The 18,497-nt window shown below is 55.6% G+C and overlaps 1 protein-coding gene and 1 pseudogene across 3 annotated transcripts; both read left to right on the forward strand.

Moving 5' to 3' along the window:
• Positions 1 to 153: 153 nt before the first annotated feature.
• On the forward strand, positions 154 to 5,162 carry LOC138102180 (zinc finger protein 391-like). 3 transcript variants are annotated; one of them, XM_068999936.1, is made up of 3 exons: positions 154 to 233; positions 3,738 to 3,816; positions 4,002 to 5,162. In XM_068999936.1, the coding sequence occupies exons 2-3, from the start codon at positions 3,765 to 3,767 to the stop codon at positions 4,754 to 4,756; spliced, it is 807 nt and encodes a 268-aa protein (XP_068856037.1). In that variant the 5' UTR covers positions 154 to 233; positions 3,738 to 3,764; the 3' UTR covers positions 4,757 to 5,162. The 3 variants fall into 3 exon arrangements, with proteins under 3 accessions (XP_068856037.1, XP_068856035.1, XP_068856036.1); XM_068999934.1 differs by having other exon boundaries at positions 178 to 374; XM_068999935.1 differs by having other exon boundaries at positions 178 to 297.
• Positions 5,163 to 5,831: 669 nt separating this feature from the next.
• Positions 5,832 to 18,497, forward strand: part of LOC138102151 (enhancer of filamentation 1-like) — a 46,580-nt pseudogene continuing 33,914 nt past the window's right edge.

Genomic DNA, 18,497 nt, shown 5'->3' on the forward strand with positions numbered 1-18,497 from the left:
CGAGAGCCCCGCGCTGCCCATCCCGACCTGTCCCGGCTCCATCCCCAGTGCTCCCGCGGGCTGCGAGGGGCTCAGGAACGGGGGAGGGGGGCCTGGGGGAGGGGGAGGAGGAGGAGTGAGGAAGAGGCGGAGCGGCAGCGGGAAGCTGGAAGAGGGGAGGAGAGGCGTAACCGCGTGGCTCCAGCGCTCCCTGAACTCGCAGCCCCCCGGGACCATCGCCCCCCATCCCGCAGGTGCCCGGGGAGGGGGAGCTCGCCCCAAATGTCCCGGGGGGTCCCTGGGTTTGGGGTTTTTTGGGTGAGATGTTTGGAGCTTGCGGGACTGCAAAGCCGAGCCGCAGATGCCCCTCGGGCGGATATCGGGGGTCCCGGGAGGTGTGTTTGGGGGGTCCCGGGAGGTGTGTTTGGGGGGTCCCGGTGGCGGTGCCGGCAGAGCCCCGGCGGGGGGATGCGGGTCCCCCCGCGGTGGGGGTTGGGCTTCCCGGGCCGGGCCCTCCGAGCTCTGCCGGGGCCCCGTGGGGGCGGCGCGGGGCCGGCGGGGGCGGGGGGACACCGGTTTTGGGGACCCCCGGGAGAGCCGCGGCTTCCCTAAGCGGGACGCCAGAGAGAGGAGAGCCCCAGAACCCCAAAGCGGGGACCCCGAGAGGAGGGACCCCTGGGATTGCCGGGACCCCGGCGGGGGGGTCTGGGGGCTGGAAGGGCGGCACGGCCGGGAAAGGGGCTCGGGGGTCCCGGGGCCAGAAATGGCTGCTCCCAGTTTGCCCTCCCCCCCGAGTGGTGCTAGTTTCCTCATCACTCCCAGTATGTGCCCAGTCAGTCCCAGTATGATCCTGGTCACTTCCCTTCACTCCCTGCAGAATCCCTGTTGTTCCCAGTATGAGCCCAGTTACTCCCAGTCATTCTCCATTATGATGCAATTTGCTCCCAGCACGGTCCCAGTTGCTCCCAGTTCCTCCCACTTTTGTCCAGTGTGTTCCCAGTTCTCCCAGTTGCCCCAGTCACTCCCAGTGTGATGCCAGCCTCTCCCAGCAGGGCCCCAGTCACTCACACTTGCCCCCAGTTGCCCCCAGCATGGTCTCAGTTCCCCCCAGCACATTCCCAGTCACTCCCAGTCTGGTCCTGGTCACCGCCCGCATGGTCTCAGACACTCCCAGTATATCCCAGTTGCCCTGAACATTCTCGTGGTCATTCCCAGGCACTCCCAGTTACCTCAGCATGGTTCAGTTGCCCCCAGATTTATTCCAGTCGCTGCCAGTACATCCCAGTTGTCACCAGCATGCATCCTATCATTCCCAGTTGCTCCCAGTCTGATCCCAGTGTATCCCCAGTAGGCTCTCAGCATGGGCCTGGTAGCTCCCAGTAACCCTCAGTCAGGGTCCATTGACACCCACTATAATCCCAGTATGATCCCAGTCACTTCCAGTATCATGCCAGTGGCCCCCAGGGTGTTCCCCGTTGCTCCCTGTCAATGCCAGCATGAGCCCAGTAGCCTCCAGTATATCCCAGTCACCCCCAGCATACTCCCAGTCACTCCCACTTCTTCCCAGTTGCTTTCAGCACAATTCCAGTTGCTCACAGTCACTCCAGTCAATCCCAGTATGATTCCAGTCTCACCCAGCATGGACCCAGCTGCTCCCACTGTGATTCCGGTATGATCCCAGTTGCCCCCAGCATAGTTCCAGTTGTTCCTGGTTCCTCCCAGTATGATCCCAGTTGCCCCTACAATAGTCCCAGTCATGCCCAGTTGCCCCCGGCATAGATCCAGGTGCCCCCAGTATGGTCCCATTTCCCCCCAGTGTGATCCCAGCTGTTCCCAGTGTGGTTCCAGTCAATCCCAGTATGGTTACAGACACTCCCAGTATGTCCCAGTTGCCCTCAGCATGCTTGTAGTCATTCCCAGGCACTCCTAGTTGCCCCAGTCAGGTTCCAGTTACCTCAGAATGATCCCAGTCTTTCCCAGTTACTCCCAGTTGCCTCCAGCATGATCCCAGTTTATGGCAGTTGCCCAAAGTGTGGTCCCAGTTGCTGCCAGTATGATCCCAGTTGCCCCAGTTGTGGTCTCAGTCCCCTCAGCAGGGTTCCAGTACCTTCCAGTTGATCCCAGCTGTTCCCAGTGTGTCCACATTTTCCTCCCAACATGGGCCTAGCAGCTCCCAGTAACCCCAGTCAGGTTCCATTCACACCCACTATAATCCCAGTGGCTCCCAGGATGATCCCAGTAGCACCCATACTCACTGCCAGTATGGTTCCAGTCACTTCCAGTATGGTCCCAGTTGCCCCAGATATGATCCCAACTGCTCCCTCTCAATGCCAGTATGATCCCAGTCACTTTCCGCCACTTCCAGTATGATTCCAGTTGCACCCAGTCACCTCCATCATGGTTACAGTCACCCCCAATATGATCCCAGTCACTCCCAGATACTTATTCCAGTCATGCCCAGAGTGCCTCTCTGTCACTCCCAGTGTGGGCCCAGTCACTCCCAGTATGAATCCAGTCACTCCCAGTCACTCCAGATATGATCCCATTTGCTCCCAGCATGGTCTCTGTTGCTCCCAGTCACCGCCAGTATGGTTCCAGTCCCAGCCAGCACCTTTCCAGTTCCTCCCAGTCTGACTCCGGTATGATCGCGGTCATTTTCAGATACCCCCAGTACAATTCCAGTCACTCCCAGTATGATCCCAGTCAGTTCCAGTAGGATCCCAGTATGACCCCAGCATGGGCACAGCTGCTCCCATTATCTTCCAGTGTGGTTCCAGTTAACCCAGTTTCCCCCAGTTCAGACCCAGTCACTCCCCATATGAGGTCAAGCGCGCCCTGAATTCGCAGCCCCCCACCCGTGGGATCATCGCCCCCCCCATCCCGCAGGTGCCGGGGGAGGGGGAGCTCAGCCCAGATATCCCGGGTGGGTCCCTGGGTTGGGTTTTTGGGGGACGATGTTTGGAGAATTAAGAACTCCAAAGCTGAGCAGAAAATGCCCCTTGTGAGGACATTGGGGGTCCCCAGGAGGTGTTTTTGGGGGTCCCGGTGGCGGTGCCAGCAGAGCCCTGGCAGCAGGCAGGGGGATGTGGGGTCCCCCCCGCAGTGGGGGTTGGGCCTGCCCGGGTCAGGCACGGGCACCTCCAGCCCGGAGCCAGGGGGATGCGGGACCCCTTGGGAGAGCCGGAGGGGGGAACCTCGGGACCCCCAGAGTGAGGAGAGCAGAGAGGGGCAGTACCAGGACCAGGGGAGCCCCGGCAGTCTGGAGGAGCGAACCCCTGTGACCCCCCAGGACCCCAAAGTGGGGAGCCCAGAGAGGGGGGAGCACCGCCATTCGCGGGACCCTCAACAGCCTGGAGGGGCGGGAGGGGAGACTCCTTGGACCCCCTGCACCCTGAAGCAGAGAATAAGGGGAAAAGGGACCTGGGGACCCCATAACCCCCAGCATCCCTAAGTGAGGAGACCAAAGCAGGGAGCTTTTGGATTCCTGGGACTTCCAGCAGCCTGGGGAGGGCGGGAACCAAGTAGACGGGCGACCCCCAATACAAGTGTGACCCCCAGCACCTGGGACGAGGGGGAACCCCCGAACAACAAAGGGGAGAGACCAGAGACAGGGAACTCCTGGAGGCTTTTTCAGGGCTGAATCTTGGTGTTTGGGAGGTTTTTATGGACCCCAGATACGCAGGGACTTCTAGACATGGACGTGGGCAGAGGGAATTTCAAAGCCAACGTGCCCACACCTTGTTTTCCCTCCAAACCAGGATTTCCCATTCCCAGCCCTTGGCCGGATGGAGGAGGAGGCTGCGAGGAAGAGGAAGATGTCCTGGGACACCCAGGCAGGTGAGGAGGAAGTCAGTGCCCCTTTCCCCCTCTCTCCTGCTCCATCTCCCAGCCCAGCATCGCCCCCGGCTGCAGGACAACCCCGCTGCCGACGCCGTCCTGCCGGGGACGGACTGGGGGGATCTCCTTCCCCTTCCCTGTGGCACGGAGGCAAATCCCATCCTCTCCTTGTCCTTCCTCCCCAGACAAGGAGCTGAGCACAGAGCCCAGGGAGGACAAATCCCCATGGCAGAACCTGGTGGAAGAGGCCGTTTTGAGCGGCTCCATGGCACAGGAATCCAACGGGGAGGAAAAGCCCCGGAGATCCTGCAGGAGGAGGGGCTGCAAACACAGCCCAGGGTGCTCTGAGGAGGAAAGACCCACCCTGTGCCAGGAAGGCAGCTGGAGATCCAGCCAGAGGTCAGACCTGGTGGTCCATGAGCAGCTTCATGATGGGAAGAAGCCCTACGAGTGTGGGGAATGTGGGAAGAGCTTCAACCGGAGCTCCCACCTGATCGACCACCAGAGGATCCACACCGGGGAGAGGCCCTACAAGTGTGGGGAATGTGGGAAGAACTTCAGCCGGAGCTCCAGCCTGATCCGCCACCAGATTATCCACACTGGGGAACGGCCCTATGAGTGTGGGGAATGTGGGAAGAGCTTCACAGACAGCTCCAACCTGATCGTCCACCAGCGCATCCACACAGGACAGAGGCCCTACAAGTGTTCCGAGTGTGGGAAGAGGTTTCACACCAGCTCCAGTCTCCTCCTGCACCAGCGAATTCACACAGATGAGAGGCCCTTCCGCTGCTCTGAGTGCCGGAGGCGCTTCAGGTACAACTCCAACCTCGTCACCCACCGGCGCATCCACACCGGGGAGAGGCCCTACGAGTGTCCCCAGTGTGGGAAGAGCTTCTCCAGGAGCTCTCACTTGACCCAACACCAACGGAGGCACCGGTAAGGGAAGCCCTGCGAGTGCCCTGACTGTGGCAAGAGCTTTGTCCTCTGCTCCAGCTTCATCCCCCATCAGAGGACCCACGTTTGGCAGAGCCCTGGTGACCCACATTCCCTGTGATCCAGGTTGGGAAGACCCCTGGTTAGTGCTCTCCATGTTCTCCTGGATCCCTGTAGGCACCTTGGGTGAATGCAGGGGCAGGAACATCTGTCGGGACTCTGATCGAAATCAGAAATTCATTGGGAAGAGCTGATTTATTGACTTCACAGCCCAAAAAATCTCACCTGCTCTGTCCAATTGTTTCTTTTGGTGCCATCAAGCAATCCTGGATGATCTGGAGGTCTTTTTCAACCTAAATAGTTTCCTCCTTCATCCTGTCAAAACAAGCAAAATTGGGGTAGAAATAAAGAAATTAAAGGTATCTAAAGCTGCACCATTTTATGGGGATTTGGAGGTGAATTTGGGGCTGGTTCAGGGGAATATTTGGGAGGATTTGGGTGTTGTGAGGCCATGGGTTGAGCAGATGGGGCCACGATCTCGTAGTTGTGCTGGCAGAACGTGTCCACCTGAGCCCATCTGTTCTCCAGGAATTCCGGTTGTCTGTCCCAGTCCCTGCCCTAGGTCTCCCCGTTTGGGGTGTGCCCCTCAAAGTACCCAAATTGCTGCTGAAGTGCCCGGCTGCTCCCGGCTGGGGATGCTCCTGTCCCCCAGCCTGTCCTGGTCAGTGCCATGGGGGGTGGGAGGGGGTCTGGGGGCTCCTTGGGGGACTGGGAGGGTCTTTTGTGTCTCTTGAAGGCATTTGTGGTGCTTGGGGGAGCCTTTTGGGGTGATCTCTGAGAGAGTTTTGGGGATCTTGGCATGGCCGTGTGTCTTGGAGAGAATTTTGCTGTTTCTTGGGGTCATTTATGATGCAGGGAGTGGTTGGGGGGGTTCCTGGCCAGGAGCTGTGGGGTAGTTTGAGGGGCCTGGGAGTGGCTGTGGGGCTGGGAGGGGGTTTTAGGGAAGTTGTGACCTCTTCCCCAGACCCCAAAGCTGCCACCAGACGCCATCCCCCAAGATGCTACCAGGGGTTGGGGGCTCCATGTTGGGGTTCATCCTGCTGGCGCTGCAGGAGAAGGTGAGGGAGGGTCCCCAGGGGCCATGTGTATCCCCCCAGATTCCAGGAAGGATTCCAGAGCGTGTGTGACCTCCCATCCCGGTGTCACCCCTTTTTCCTGTCCACAGGGCTCCTGAGCCATCCCCTGCTGCCCCGGGAGGGAATTTGGGGAGGGGGCAGAGGGGGTGCGCAGCCCCCGCCGGGGGATGACCCCGGCCCAGCGCCCTTCGTTCAGCACCGAGCTGGGCTTGGGGCTGCAGGAGGAAGAGGCCGATGGGAAGCAGATCCTGCAGGGGAGACAGGGCTTGGGCTCAGGGCAAGGTCCTGCCCTGCACACCTGGCTCAGGTGTGACCCTAACCCAGGAAGGGAGCGGGACATTCCCATCCCCACGGATCAGGGCTGGGAGCAGCGCAGGGACCACGGACATGGAAATCCTGGGAGCCACTGGGACCGCACTGGGGGGTGAATTATCCCCCCCAGCACCTTTCCAGGCCGCCCTGTGACCTGAGAAATGCTCGCTGGGCCTCAGCCTTGGCCAAGAGCCCCCGGGCTCAGCTGCTCTGAGCTCAGCCGCTGCCGGCTCCCGCAGCCCGCCCAGGGCCGCCCTGCCCGTGCCGGGGCTGTGCTGGAATTCTCTGCTGCTGCTGGGCCACTCGGGGGGTCTGGCCCAGCAGGAAAGGTGACCCTGAGCCAGGAGCTTTCCTTGGCCGCAGCAAAGCCTCAGCATGGAAAGACCTTCCCAGCGCTGTGCCCTGGGCCAGGAGGGATTGTGCCACCAGAGCTGTCCCTCCATTTCTTCTGCCAGGCAGCTCTAGGACATGGAAAGTGGAGAAGCCAGAGCTGCTTCTCAGCTTTCCACAGTCCTCCAGAGGAATCCTGTGTGGGAAGCAGCCTGGGAACAGGGTTTAGGTGCCAGGGCAGGGGAATTCAGAGCCCTTTCCTCCCCCGTGGGCCGAGGCTCTGGCCCTTGCCCTTTGCAATGGCCCTGCAGCTGCCAGAGGGGCCTTTTTGGCTCAGCTGAGAGCAGTCCTGCTGCAAGGCTGTCCTCGAGCTGCTTGGGCTGCACATGTGCCCAGGGAATGCTCATTGCTTGCAGTCTCAGGTGCTGTGCGTGTGCAGGTGTAACCACTGCAGGAGGGAACAGCTCTGCTGGGGGGAGTTCTCTTTTTCTTGGTGGTTTTTATGTTGATGAACGTTCCCTGCCAGCTCCGGGCAGAGCTCTGTAGCTGTATGTGCCACTTGTCTGTGGCACTGTGGCTCAGGAGGTGGCCAAGGGGAGCTTGGCCGAGGTGTGGGCAGAGGAATGGCCATCAGGCCAGGCTGGGGGGTCAGCGGCCGGTCAGTTGCGTTGCGTGGCCGCGGCTCTGGACGCTTGTGTGGGAGCGTGTGCAGGGCTGGAAGGCTGGGGCTGCCGCCGCTGTGTCGCAGAGCCGGGAAGGCCGGGGCTGGCCCGGCCCTGGCCCGGCCCCGCCAGCTCTGCCAGCTGCCGGCGGGGACACAAAGGGCAGCTCCGAGCTGCGGCCGCTGCGCTGCGGCCGCACAAACGCAGCGCCCGCAGAGCTCCAGGGCAAGGTGCTGGCCCTGGCTCGGGGCTGGGCCGGGGCCAGCGGCAGAAAATCAACTTGCAGCTCGGGCCCCGCAGCAGGGAGGAGCAGCAATTGCTGGGGGAGAGAGACTCTTGCCAAGGGCCTGCGGGGCCGGGCCCCAGGGAACGGCTTCCCGCTGCCCGAGGGCAGGCTGAGATGGGATGTGGGGCAGCAATGGTTCCCTGGCAGGGCGCTCAGGGCCTGGCACAGGCTGTCCCGAGAAGCTGCGGCTGCCCCCGCATCCCTGCAAGTGTCCCAGGCCGGCTCGGCCATTGGGGCTTCCTGCCCAGGAGGGCTGGGCTGGGCTGGGGCTGCTGAGGGCGGGATGGGCTCTGGCTGAGCCAGCTGAAGGCTGCGCATGATGAGGCCAGGGGGACCCCGTTGCTGAGTGGGTTCTGGGGTATCCCACATTCCTGAAGGGATTTTAGGGTATGTCCCATTCCTGAGGCAGTTTTGGGGTCCCCCCAATGCTTAGGGAGGGGTTCTGAGAGGGGGGCTCTGGTGCTTGGAAGGGGGACTTATTGTCAGGGAGCCGGGGAGCCCATTTTGGGAAGGATGCTGCTGTTTCTGGCAATGTTGAGAGGTTCTGAATGGGCTGTGGGGCCCTGGCTCTCATTTTGGGACTTGAGGTGAGCCCATGGGCACAGCAAGGGCTGAGGAGAGGTTCCAAGCTCCCATTTGGGATGGAGGGATTGAGCGGGTGCCTCCAATAAACTCAATCCCAGCCCAAATGTGTCGATGGCAGCCCCAAATGGCTCGATCCGTCAGCCCCAAGGCCTGGCTGTGGGGAGTCAGGAGCCACAGAAGGGGAATTGGTGTCCAGGAGGGATGGGATGGGATGGGATGGGATGGGATGGGATGGGATGGGATGGGATGGGATGGGATGGGATGGGATGGGATGGGATGGGATGGGATGGGATGGGATGGGAGTGGCATCGTGGGGGTGGGATGAAGTTTGGGGAGGGATGGGGTGGTTTGGCCACTTGGAGTGAGGCACTCCAGGGAGGAAAACCAGGAGCCACTTTTGGGGATGCTGCTGCTGCTTTTTGACAATTTTGGGGCCTCTAAGTGGCTTCTGGGAGGTTGCACTGAATTTAGGGAAGGTGCCGTAAACCCCCCGCAATTTGGGCGGCTGAGATGAAGTCCCCACATTTTGGGAGGGTGAAGGGACCCCAACTGGCAGGGGATCCCACTGCTTTGCACCCCTTCAATGGGGTGAGAAGTGGCTTGTGAGGGAAGGAAGGAAGGAAGGAAGGAAGGAAGGAAGGAAGGAAGGAAGGAAGGAAGGAAGGAAGGAAGGAAGGAAGGAAGGAAGGAAGGAAGGAAGGAAGGAAGGAAGGAAGGAAGGAAGGAAGGAAGGAAGGAAGGAAGGAAGGAAGGAAGGAAGGAAGGAAGGAAGGAAGGAAGGAAGGAAGGAAGGAAGGAAGGAAGGAAGGAAGGAAGGAAGGAAGGAAGGAAGGAAGGAAGGAGTGAAAACAATGTAAGTACTGAATGAAACAAAAAAAAGCTAAATAACTGAGTTCTCTTTTGAAAAATATCAATTCCCTCTGAATCCAAAGTTGCAGAAGACTTTTCTTTCCACATTTGGGTTTTGTTTTTATCTCTCATACTTCTTCTGGTTCTTTTTTTTTTTTTCTCTTTTTTTTTTAATAGATAAGACCTGCTAGGAAAGGAATGCAGAGCAAAATGAGACCCATTTCTGGCAGGCAATGAAAGTGTCAGCTCCTGGTGTGGTTCCTTTTGTGTGGATCCCTCATCTCTGCGGCACGGGGGGAATAGCAGTGCTGGGAGCCAGCAGCGGGCTCAGGAGCATCCCGCTCTGTCAGCTCTGAGCAGGTGGCACATGTCCTGCTCTCCTGCTGCCCTCCAAAGCACAGAATCCATGGGCAAGTTTAGGCCCATGCTCTGGGCATGGCCTGGGCACTGCGGGCGGCTGGGACAAGGGGGACAGGAGGCTTCAGCTGACGGGTGGGTTCTGGTTTCTCTCCTTGCAGCCGGGCTCTGTGGATGCTGAGGCTGCTCCGGGCTCTGCCAGGGCTCTGCTGGGGCTCAGCCCTGGACACAGCTGGGCCCGCTCTCCCCTCACAGGGCTCTGACAGCTTTGCATCAGACGAGCCCCTTGCGAGCACAGCGACGGAGCTTTCTGCTTTTGCAGGTGAGGGAGACTGTCATGCAGGCCAAGAGATTGCAGTCAGGGACACACATCCCACTGGCAAGAACCCAAACTCTCCACAGTCCCAGCTGAACACCTGGATCTGCATAGGATGTTCTGTCTGTCCCACTCTTCCTTCGTTTTGGGCTGGAATTGTGCCATTGCACTTTCTTCCTCCTCCAGAAGTGCCACGAGTGGGCCCAACCTGGCGAGTAGGCCGTGTTCCTGAGGCAGTGCAGTCTGGAGCTGATGGATGAAGAATTGCCCTTCTCCACTGCCAAACCAGAGCAAAAAGCCCTAAGTGGGACTTTGTGTCTTTAAGAACCCCCTGACAATTTCCAAGGGAATGTGCAGCTCATTGGCAGGGTGAGAAGGAAGGGCATCTTCTCAGTGAGTTGGGGTGGGACAGAGTTTAGATTGCCAGTCCTGCTCAGAGCTGGCAGGGCACAATCAATTTCTTGTTGCTTCAACCACAGTTTAAAATAACAATGTTGGAAACAAAGCCCCAAATCTTTAAAAAAGGGCTGCTGAGGTCAGTAAGATGGATCAATGCCATCAGCATATTCACGAATACCTGAGTTGTCTTTTTGAAAAGATCAGTTACCTCTTAATCCAGAGTTACAAAAGATTTTTCACTCCACATTTGGGTTTTGGTTTTATGTTTCATAATATTTTCTGGGTTTTTTCTTTTTTGTTTTTCAATTAATTTAAACAGAAAACACATCCTAAATGATGGAGCAGCACTGCTGAACACGGGGACACGCAGAGGGACCAGAAGCAGCTGCCTTTGTCCCCCTGCAGCTCCAAGGCCCAATCTCAGAGCAGACAGGGCTGGCAGAGACTGGCAGGCTCCCTGTTTGCTGTGCTGCCCCACTCGTGAGCGGCCCAGCTTTGCGTGAGGCACAGGGAGAACAAGGGGCAGCTCCCTGCCAGCCCCGCAGCCCAGGGACCCCTCGGGCCCCGGGGCTTGGGGCACTGTCAGCACCCGCTGCTCCAGCACCCACTCCTGCTGGCACTGGCAGCAACCCCCAAACTGTGGCTGATCCCGAGGGAGCAGCAGCAGGGCCTGGATCTGATCCCTGACTCTGGGGCAGGGCTGGACAAATGGCCCACACAGCAGCAGCAGCAGCAGCAGCAGCAAATGGAGCTGACTTTCAGCACAGCCCCTGCCGCTGTTCCCTCCCGTTGGCAGCGGTGTCACAGCAGCCTGGGGCACCTGGGAGCCCTCAGTGCCAGCAGGGACTGGAGATGGCAACCCTGGGCTCCTGGAGGGTGTGCAAGGAGCAGAGGTGGGCACTCCCTGTCCATGTGGAGCTTGCAGATGGAAAAGGCTGCTGTGAGCAGGCAGCTCCAAGGGCAGAGAAAGGAGGGTCTCGAGCACTTGATCTGTGCCAGTTCCAGAGCCCTGGGCAGCAGCCACCGAGCCCCGGGGGCACAGAGGGCACAGCAAGAGGGACAAAAGCAGTCAAGGGCAGAGACTGGGAAGGGCGAGAGCTGGGAGCAGGAACAGCTGCTTCATTGCACTCTTGGAGAAAACTCTTGGCTGTTTCAAAGCACTGAAAGGCGTGAAGGGCACAGAGGAGGCCACAGCAAACAATGCTCCTGTTTTCACAGCCTCCCCTCTCTGTGTGCCAGAAGGAATTGGATGAACTGTATTGTTCTCTCCGAGTTGTCTCGTTCAGCATGAGCAGCTCAGCACCAGGAGCTGAAGGAGCTGAAGCCTTAGGCCACAAGAACTGAGCAAGAGGAGACTTTTGGGCAAAGTAATGCTGCTAACATGGACCTGGCTGAATGCAGCAGACAGAATCCTGGAATTACAGAATCCTTTCTGTTGGAAAAGACCTCTGAGTTCATCGAGTCCAACCATTAACCCAGCACAGTCAAGCCCAGCACTAAACCACATCCCTGAAGTGCCAAGGCCTGAACAAGAGGCCCTGAGCCAAAGGTGACCTCTGGATGAACCTTCCAGCCAAAGGTTATCTTTTATCTGCTCATTACCGAAATTTGCATGATCATTAGCGTTGTGATAGAGGTATCCCCTCATTAGTGAAACGTGTATTGACCTTTCTGTGTTTAGAAGCCAGACAAGGCCATGAAATCCAACATCTGGCCTTGTTTGGGGCTGTATGGTCAAAGTCAGCTCCCTTGGCTCCTCCTTGAGCCCTGGCCAGGCTTAGGAGGAAGCCAAGAGGAGGATGAAAGCAGATGTTCCTGCACTAGAAGTGCTGTCAGTTTGTTTCTCCAGCACTGTCAAAGCTGGGCCCTCTCCCAGCGGGGTTGGAGCCTCAGCTGTGGCTGGAGGCAGCTGCAGGAATTCCCAGTGTCCGGGAGTGGCTCTCCAGTCCTTGGCTGGGACAGCTTCCCCCAGCTGATGGGTGGCTCTGGGTGATGGTAAAGTCTGAGGGTCACTGGGGCTGGATCTTGGTTAATCACTGCAGGCAACCTTTGGCACTGATGATTGGGGGCATTGCTGAGCTGCTCCTGCTGTGATTCTTTGCTAATGATTATGTGCTTTGCTGAGCTTATGCTTTTGTAATTCTTTGCAGATTTGCATTTTATAAATTGCACAATCCCTTCAGTAGGGTCTGTGTCTTTGGTGCTGACCCTGCCCACCAGCAAAACAGGGCCCCATCCTGCCTGAGTGTTACCTGGGAAGACAAAAACCCTCACTCCAAATGTCCCCCCCTTCCTCCTTGTTCCCCCCACTTTATACACTGGCCATGATGTCCTGTGGTCTGGGATATCCCTGGGGTCAGTTGGGGTCACCTGTCCTGGCTATGACCCCTGCCAAGCTCCCCCTCACCCCCAGCCCCTCCCCAGCGTGGCCGGACGAGGGGCAGGAAAGGCCTTGGCTCTGTGCAAGCTCAGCAAGAACAAAACCATCTCCGTGTGAGCAACGCTGTGCTCAGCACAGAGCCAAACACAGCCCCAGAGAAAGGCCTGGCAAGGAAATTCCCTCTGCCCCAGCCCACAGCAGCACCCCATGGCCATCCACCATCACCACGGCTCCACGGGTTCCTTTCCATGGCCCCGGCCCTGGCCACGGGACCTTGGGCTGGTGGCCATGGCAGCCGACTGTGGCCCAGGGCTCAGTGCCCGTGTCCATGGCAGCAGTGCCCGGCCACGGGCCCTGAGTGCAGGTGACCGTGCCAATCCCCATGGCAGCAGGGCCAAGCGTTGGTGTCCATGGCACCAAAGTGAGGAACGGGTCCCTGTGGCCGCTGCCGTGGCATCAGCGAGTGTCAGTGCAATTGTAGCTGGCCCCAGCCCCGGCACCGCTCTGTCCTGAGGGCTGCCATGGCAGCCGAGGGCAGCCACAGGTCTGCGGGCAAGTGGCCACGGACCCTGAGTGCAGCAATGGGTCCTGGGGGGGTTTCCAAGGGAACTGGAACTGATGAGGGTTGCCATGGCATCCAACCCCCTGGGATGTCACACAGCCACCCTGGGATGTCCCACAGCCAACCTGTGATGTCACAACTCATTCTGTGATGTCACACAACCATCAATGATGTCATAGTCCACTCTATTATGTCAGACCTCTGCCCTGTGATATCACAGCCTTATCTGCAATGTCACAGCTCACTCTGTGATGTCACATAGCAACCCTGTGATGTCACACCACCCATCTGTGATGTCACACCACCCATCTGTGATGTCACAGTCCTCTCTGTAATGTCACACAGCTGCTCTGTGATGCCACAGATGAGTCTATGATGTCATATGGCCACCTTCTGATGTCAAAACCCAGTCTGTGATGTCACAGCCTGTTTTGGGATGTCACATGACCACTCTGTAATGTCACACAAGTGTCTTGTGATGTCACAACCCACTCTGTGATGTCACAGCCCTATCTGTGATGTCACAACTCTGCACTGTGCTGTCACACCAGCACCCTGTGATGTCACAGCCTGCTCTATGATGTCACTATTTCTCTGTGATGTCATAGTCTGCTGGATGATGTCTGACCTTTGCCCTGTAATGTCAGAGCCCAAGCTGTGATGTCACAGCCAACTCTATGATGTCACAGCACCACTCTCTGATGTCACAGAGCTGCTCCATGATGTCGCCGTAGACTCTATGATGTCATACAGCCACCCTGTGATGTCACACAGCCCCTTTCTGACATCACAGCTGCTCTGTGGCTCTGTGACACAGGCACAGAGGTGTTACCAAAACTTCAGGGAAACAAAACCTCCTCAGCATCAGCGCAGCACGAAGCAGCAGCATTCTTTATTGGGCCGGATGCACGAGGGGAGAGCCCCTCCCAAAGTCATGTGTGCCGAGGTCAGGAATGTTCCTGTTTGCAGACTGTGTTTCACAGACTCATTCCCAGACTGTCCCACAATAAACACACACACGACAATCATTTCCCCAAAATCATTGCATATTTCCCCCACCCCTTTGCACATCCGTTCTTCTGCCCTGGGGCTCTCTTTGGGGGTCCCTGGTGGTCGGTGACCCCAAAGCCAGCCCTGACTGCCCAGTGAACTGGTGAAAGTTGGCACACCTGGGCTGGTTGCTGCCTACAGAATCAGCCTTGTGCGGTTCCATGGCCAGTGGCTTTTGGAGAAGAAGCATTGTATGAACCCACCAGGTGCAAACGGTTTTTCATCTGGCAAATTTCCCCCCCTTGGAGGGTTGGGAAGCTTCTCTTCCCTTCAAGCCTTCGTAAGCCTCACTCTGCTCCTTTACTCACATCCCACGAGTTCCTCAGCTGCTTTCACAACCATGTTCTTTACACAGCTCAAAGCAAGTGTCACAAGCACAAGTATTGCTGGGATCCCAGTTAGACTTTGCAAAAGTCAGGCCAACCATCAGTCAGAGAAAATCCAAGTCCTTGAAATATTTTATCCAGTTACTGTCTAATCCTCCCCTTAATTCCCTGCTGGATGCAGCAACTGATTTTATCCTCTCTACCCGATCATCCAATCCAGCATCACATTTGGAATGTGCACACAACAAGTGTTGCTGTTTCAGTTCAAGAATCCACATACTCCCTGTCCGTGTAACAGCAATAGGGCTAAAGCCAATCTGCTCTGTAAAGTCATTTTAGCTGTGGCTGGCAATTGTTCCTTTATTTCAGCAAGCCCCAAAGGAGCTGCATTCACTCAAGTTTCCATCTGCAGAGCCCAATGGTGTGTGGCTGCTCTGTTCCTAAAGGCAGATCTTTGCGGAGCAGAGATGAATTCTAAAATCCATCCCGCTGTAGTTCCCGCACTGGGATGTTTCCAAGTTCCATCCCCTTTAACCTTTCCCCACAGTCGGGTTCCCGGTGGTGACTCCTTGCACGAGGGACGGAACGTTAATACCCCCAGTGTCCATGGTGCTCCTGATTCTCCCAGGGCCAAACGTGTGCTCCAAATTCCATCACTTCCCACCCATCCTGGGGCTCCTAAGGATCTGACCGCATCCTGCTGACACTCTGTGCCTCTCCAAGGCTCGCTGTTTGTTGGCTGAGCCCAGGTGTCACTGAGAAAGGCAGAATCATTTCTACAAACACAGCCTAGCCTCAGAGCCTGGGCCACAGCCAGGAGCTGCTGCACCTCAGGATTCCAAACAGCTCAAGTGTCTGTCCCAGGGCAATCCCACTTTTCCTTTGTCCTGGGATCCTTTGGCCTTGACCTTGTTAAATCAGGATATTTTATACACTTGTAAGAGGTCCTGTGGGAGTTCTGGGCTCCCAGCCCAGACACCACTGAACCGGCTGGAAACATTCCCATTGTCCTGTCTGAGGGTGATTCCATACTGCTGGAATTTGACAGCCCCAGGGGCTATCAGTGCAATCTGTCAGCTGATCAATATTTCCTGAGGTAATTTCCAGATCTGGTCTGGAAATGTTACAATTCTCAGCAGTATCGTTCTTATGTGTCCATGATAAGGAATATTCTCCTTCCATCCCTGTCCAGGTGCCCTGGGTGCTATTTCCTTCCCACAAGTGTTCCCAGATTTTTGTTAAATTGCTGACTGAAGCTCCCCACGGAACTGGATTTTTTGCACAGGTTGGTGTTGGCAAACAAGCTGTTACAGGGGTCACATTCTGTCATCTGCCAACATCTTGCACTGACTTTGAAAACCGCATTTCCCTTCCCAGAAGTCAGGAACATCGTTTCTATTTTTATTATAGTTATACAATAATTGATCATCTAGATCCAATAAAGAGTATCCCCTTAGAAAATCCTATTCAATACCTAAAACAATAGGATTGATGTAAAGCCCCAAACTCCATGGTGTCAGACAGTCTTGTTTCTGCTGTGTTTAATGTGTGCTTGCTGGTTTTACCCGCATGTGATGAACCCTGAGTTTGATTCCTTCTACCTTGAGTGCAGGCTAGGTTACCAGGAGGACTTGAGATGGTCCCTTCCACTTTGGCTGGATTGTTCCAAAATTCCAGGTTCTGATGCACACCGCATCTCCTGGTTGGAAAGGATGTACAGGCGAGTCCAGCCCCAATGATCTGTTGAGAACCATGCACCTTTTAAGGCTTACAAGAGTTAGTCCCAGTGCTATTAAATATTCATTGCAGCAAAACTTCTGAGACTTCCCTTGTCTTGTTGGTGCCACATGGGAAAGCTTCTGGCCATCCAGAAAAAGGATCCACCAATACCAAAATGTGCCAGTCCCCCTTCTGTCTGGGCAGTTCTGCAAAATCAGTTGGCCAAAATCACCTGGTGATTCCCATGTAACGAGCCCTGGAGGCAGCCTTCTTCCTTCAAAACCAATCCCATCTTTCTCAACAACTGATCTATTATTTTTTGCCATTTTTGTGCTTACTAGATGCCTTTGTAAACTGGCCACCATATTCTCCATTTCCTAATGTGTTTCCTGATGTTTTAGTTCCATTATACATTAATTGTGGAGCTCCAATTACCTGCCCACACGGGGTTACCAATCACCTGCTGGGATTTTCCGTAGCTGCTGCTGATGGGGCTGACTGCCTGTCCTGATCACTGGAATCTGGCTCTCACTTCTTCTATTTCATCTCCTCCCACAAGGATATCATCAATGCATTGATAAACAGCCATACTGTCAGCTTTGGGTACTTTTTCTGACTCTTGGGCTGAAGCATGATGAGCCAGGGTGGGGGAATGTTTGTACCCTTGGGGAAGCCTAGTGAAAGTGTATTGCTGTCCTTCCCATGTGAAAGCAGAACGGTCCATATCTTCTGGCTGTAAAGGTATCATAAAAAACATGTCTTGGACATCTATAGGTGCCATGATTGAATGAGCCTTTTCTTGAATCAATGTTATGATTTCTGCCAGATTTGGGACGGCTGCTGTAAGAGGGTCTGCGTTGGCATTTAGCCTGCGAAAATCTATTGTCAGCCTCCACTTCCCATTAGGCTTTGGCACTGGCCACACCGGAGAATTGAAAGGAGAATGAGTATGAACTATTCCTCCTTGTTCTCGCAGCTCCTGTATCACTGGCTTGATGCCCTCTTTGGCACCCAGGGGAGGGGGTATTGTTTCACATCAGTTACTTTGCTGAATGGTAGGGAGGGTGCGGCTTGGAACAGTCTGACGTTAAAACGTGGTGTGCCAAAAGACCACAGGAGACCCTCTGAGTCCTCCCACTGCCTCCCAGCAAGGGCATTCATCCCTAATAAATTGGTTGGAATATCTCCAATCGCCATATGAATAGAGAGTTGGTTTTCCTCTCCAGGCAAAGTGAGCTTGACTAAGGCCACATCCATAGATTCTGTCGTTCCCAAGGCATTTAAAACACAATATGGGTTCTTTGTTGGAACAATTCCACACCTCTGGGCATCTTTCTTTGTCAGCACAGAAATTTGTGCTCGAGTGTCAATCAGAAAAGTTACAGGTGCCCGTTTAGGGCCTGTAATAGCTGTGACCATTATATCTCCTGTTTTATTTTCAGTGAGCATTCTCAGGTATACCCATGCTCCGTCTCTTCGCCCACTAACAAGAGACGGAGAGTCTAGTTTCCCTGGTTTTGAGGAAGAAGTTACTTTGGCTCACTTCATGGACTTTGAGGGAGAGGTAGCTTTGACTCACTGCCCAGATTCTGAGGGAGGAGGGGTGCACTGGATTGAATTGACGGATTTGGTAGAATGGGTTTTCGGCAGTGCCAGTTAGACACTACCTTACTCAATTTATCAAGGGGTAAGCCATCCATCACATTTCTGGGGACCCTCTTTTTGATGCCTAATAACCACCAATGCTGACGGTTAGGGATCTGTTTTACATTCTCTGGCTTTTTGCTATGAGGAGCCCTAATGTACCTGACACCTTTTGTTTTTTCTGATTTTTCCTCTGGGATTTTTATAGGTCCATATTTTCTACTGCAATTAATCAGATCCTCTGCAACCTCACTCCATGTCCAAACTTTGCGATCACCAGCAGGTGAACTTGATTGTGAACCTGGCGGCTGAGAGGGGGTTGAGTTTGGAGTAAACCCAGGATTGGCAGATCCAGTTCGGTTGCTCAGGTTTCCAAGGAATCTATCCAACCTCTCTACAGGACCTACAGCAGCTATGGTTTTTTGAAGGACAATTGCTGTAGGTTTGAGTGCTTCTGAAAGGCCTCGAATTAAAGGGGTCATCAGTTCAGGTTTAACAGGTAATTGCATGGGGGATTCATATCCAGGAGTTAATTTCCTTTCATGGATCATTTGCAGACAGGTGGCTTTGTGGACGCTTTCTAGGAATTGATCAGGGGTACCAACTATAGCGAAAGGGTCTCCCGTTTCTAAAGGATTGAGTCCCCTGGCCCAGAAAGCTGCACGCTGAGTCAGGGACCATGTGTTACGTTTGTCTCCTGTTGTTAAGAAAACTCCGTGTCCCCAGTATCCACTGGCCTCCTGTTCAGTTAATTGAATTTGGTCTCCTCCAGTGAGAGACACGCGGAAGACATATTCTGTCTCAGATTCGTGGGGGAGCCGCCTGTGCTCCTTTT

This window comes from Aphelocoma coerulescens, unplaced genomic scaffold (genome assembly GCF_041296385.1).
Source record: "Aphelocoma coerulescens isolate FSJ_1873_10779 unplaced genomic scaffold, UR_Acoe_1.0 HiC_scaffold_63, whole genome shotgun sequence".
In the NCBI taxonomy this organism is placed as follows: Eukaryota; Metazoa; Chordata; class Aves; order Passeriformes; family Corvidae; genus Aphelocoma; species Aphelocoma coerulescens.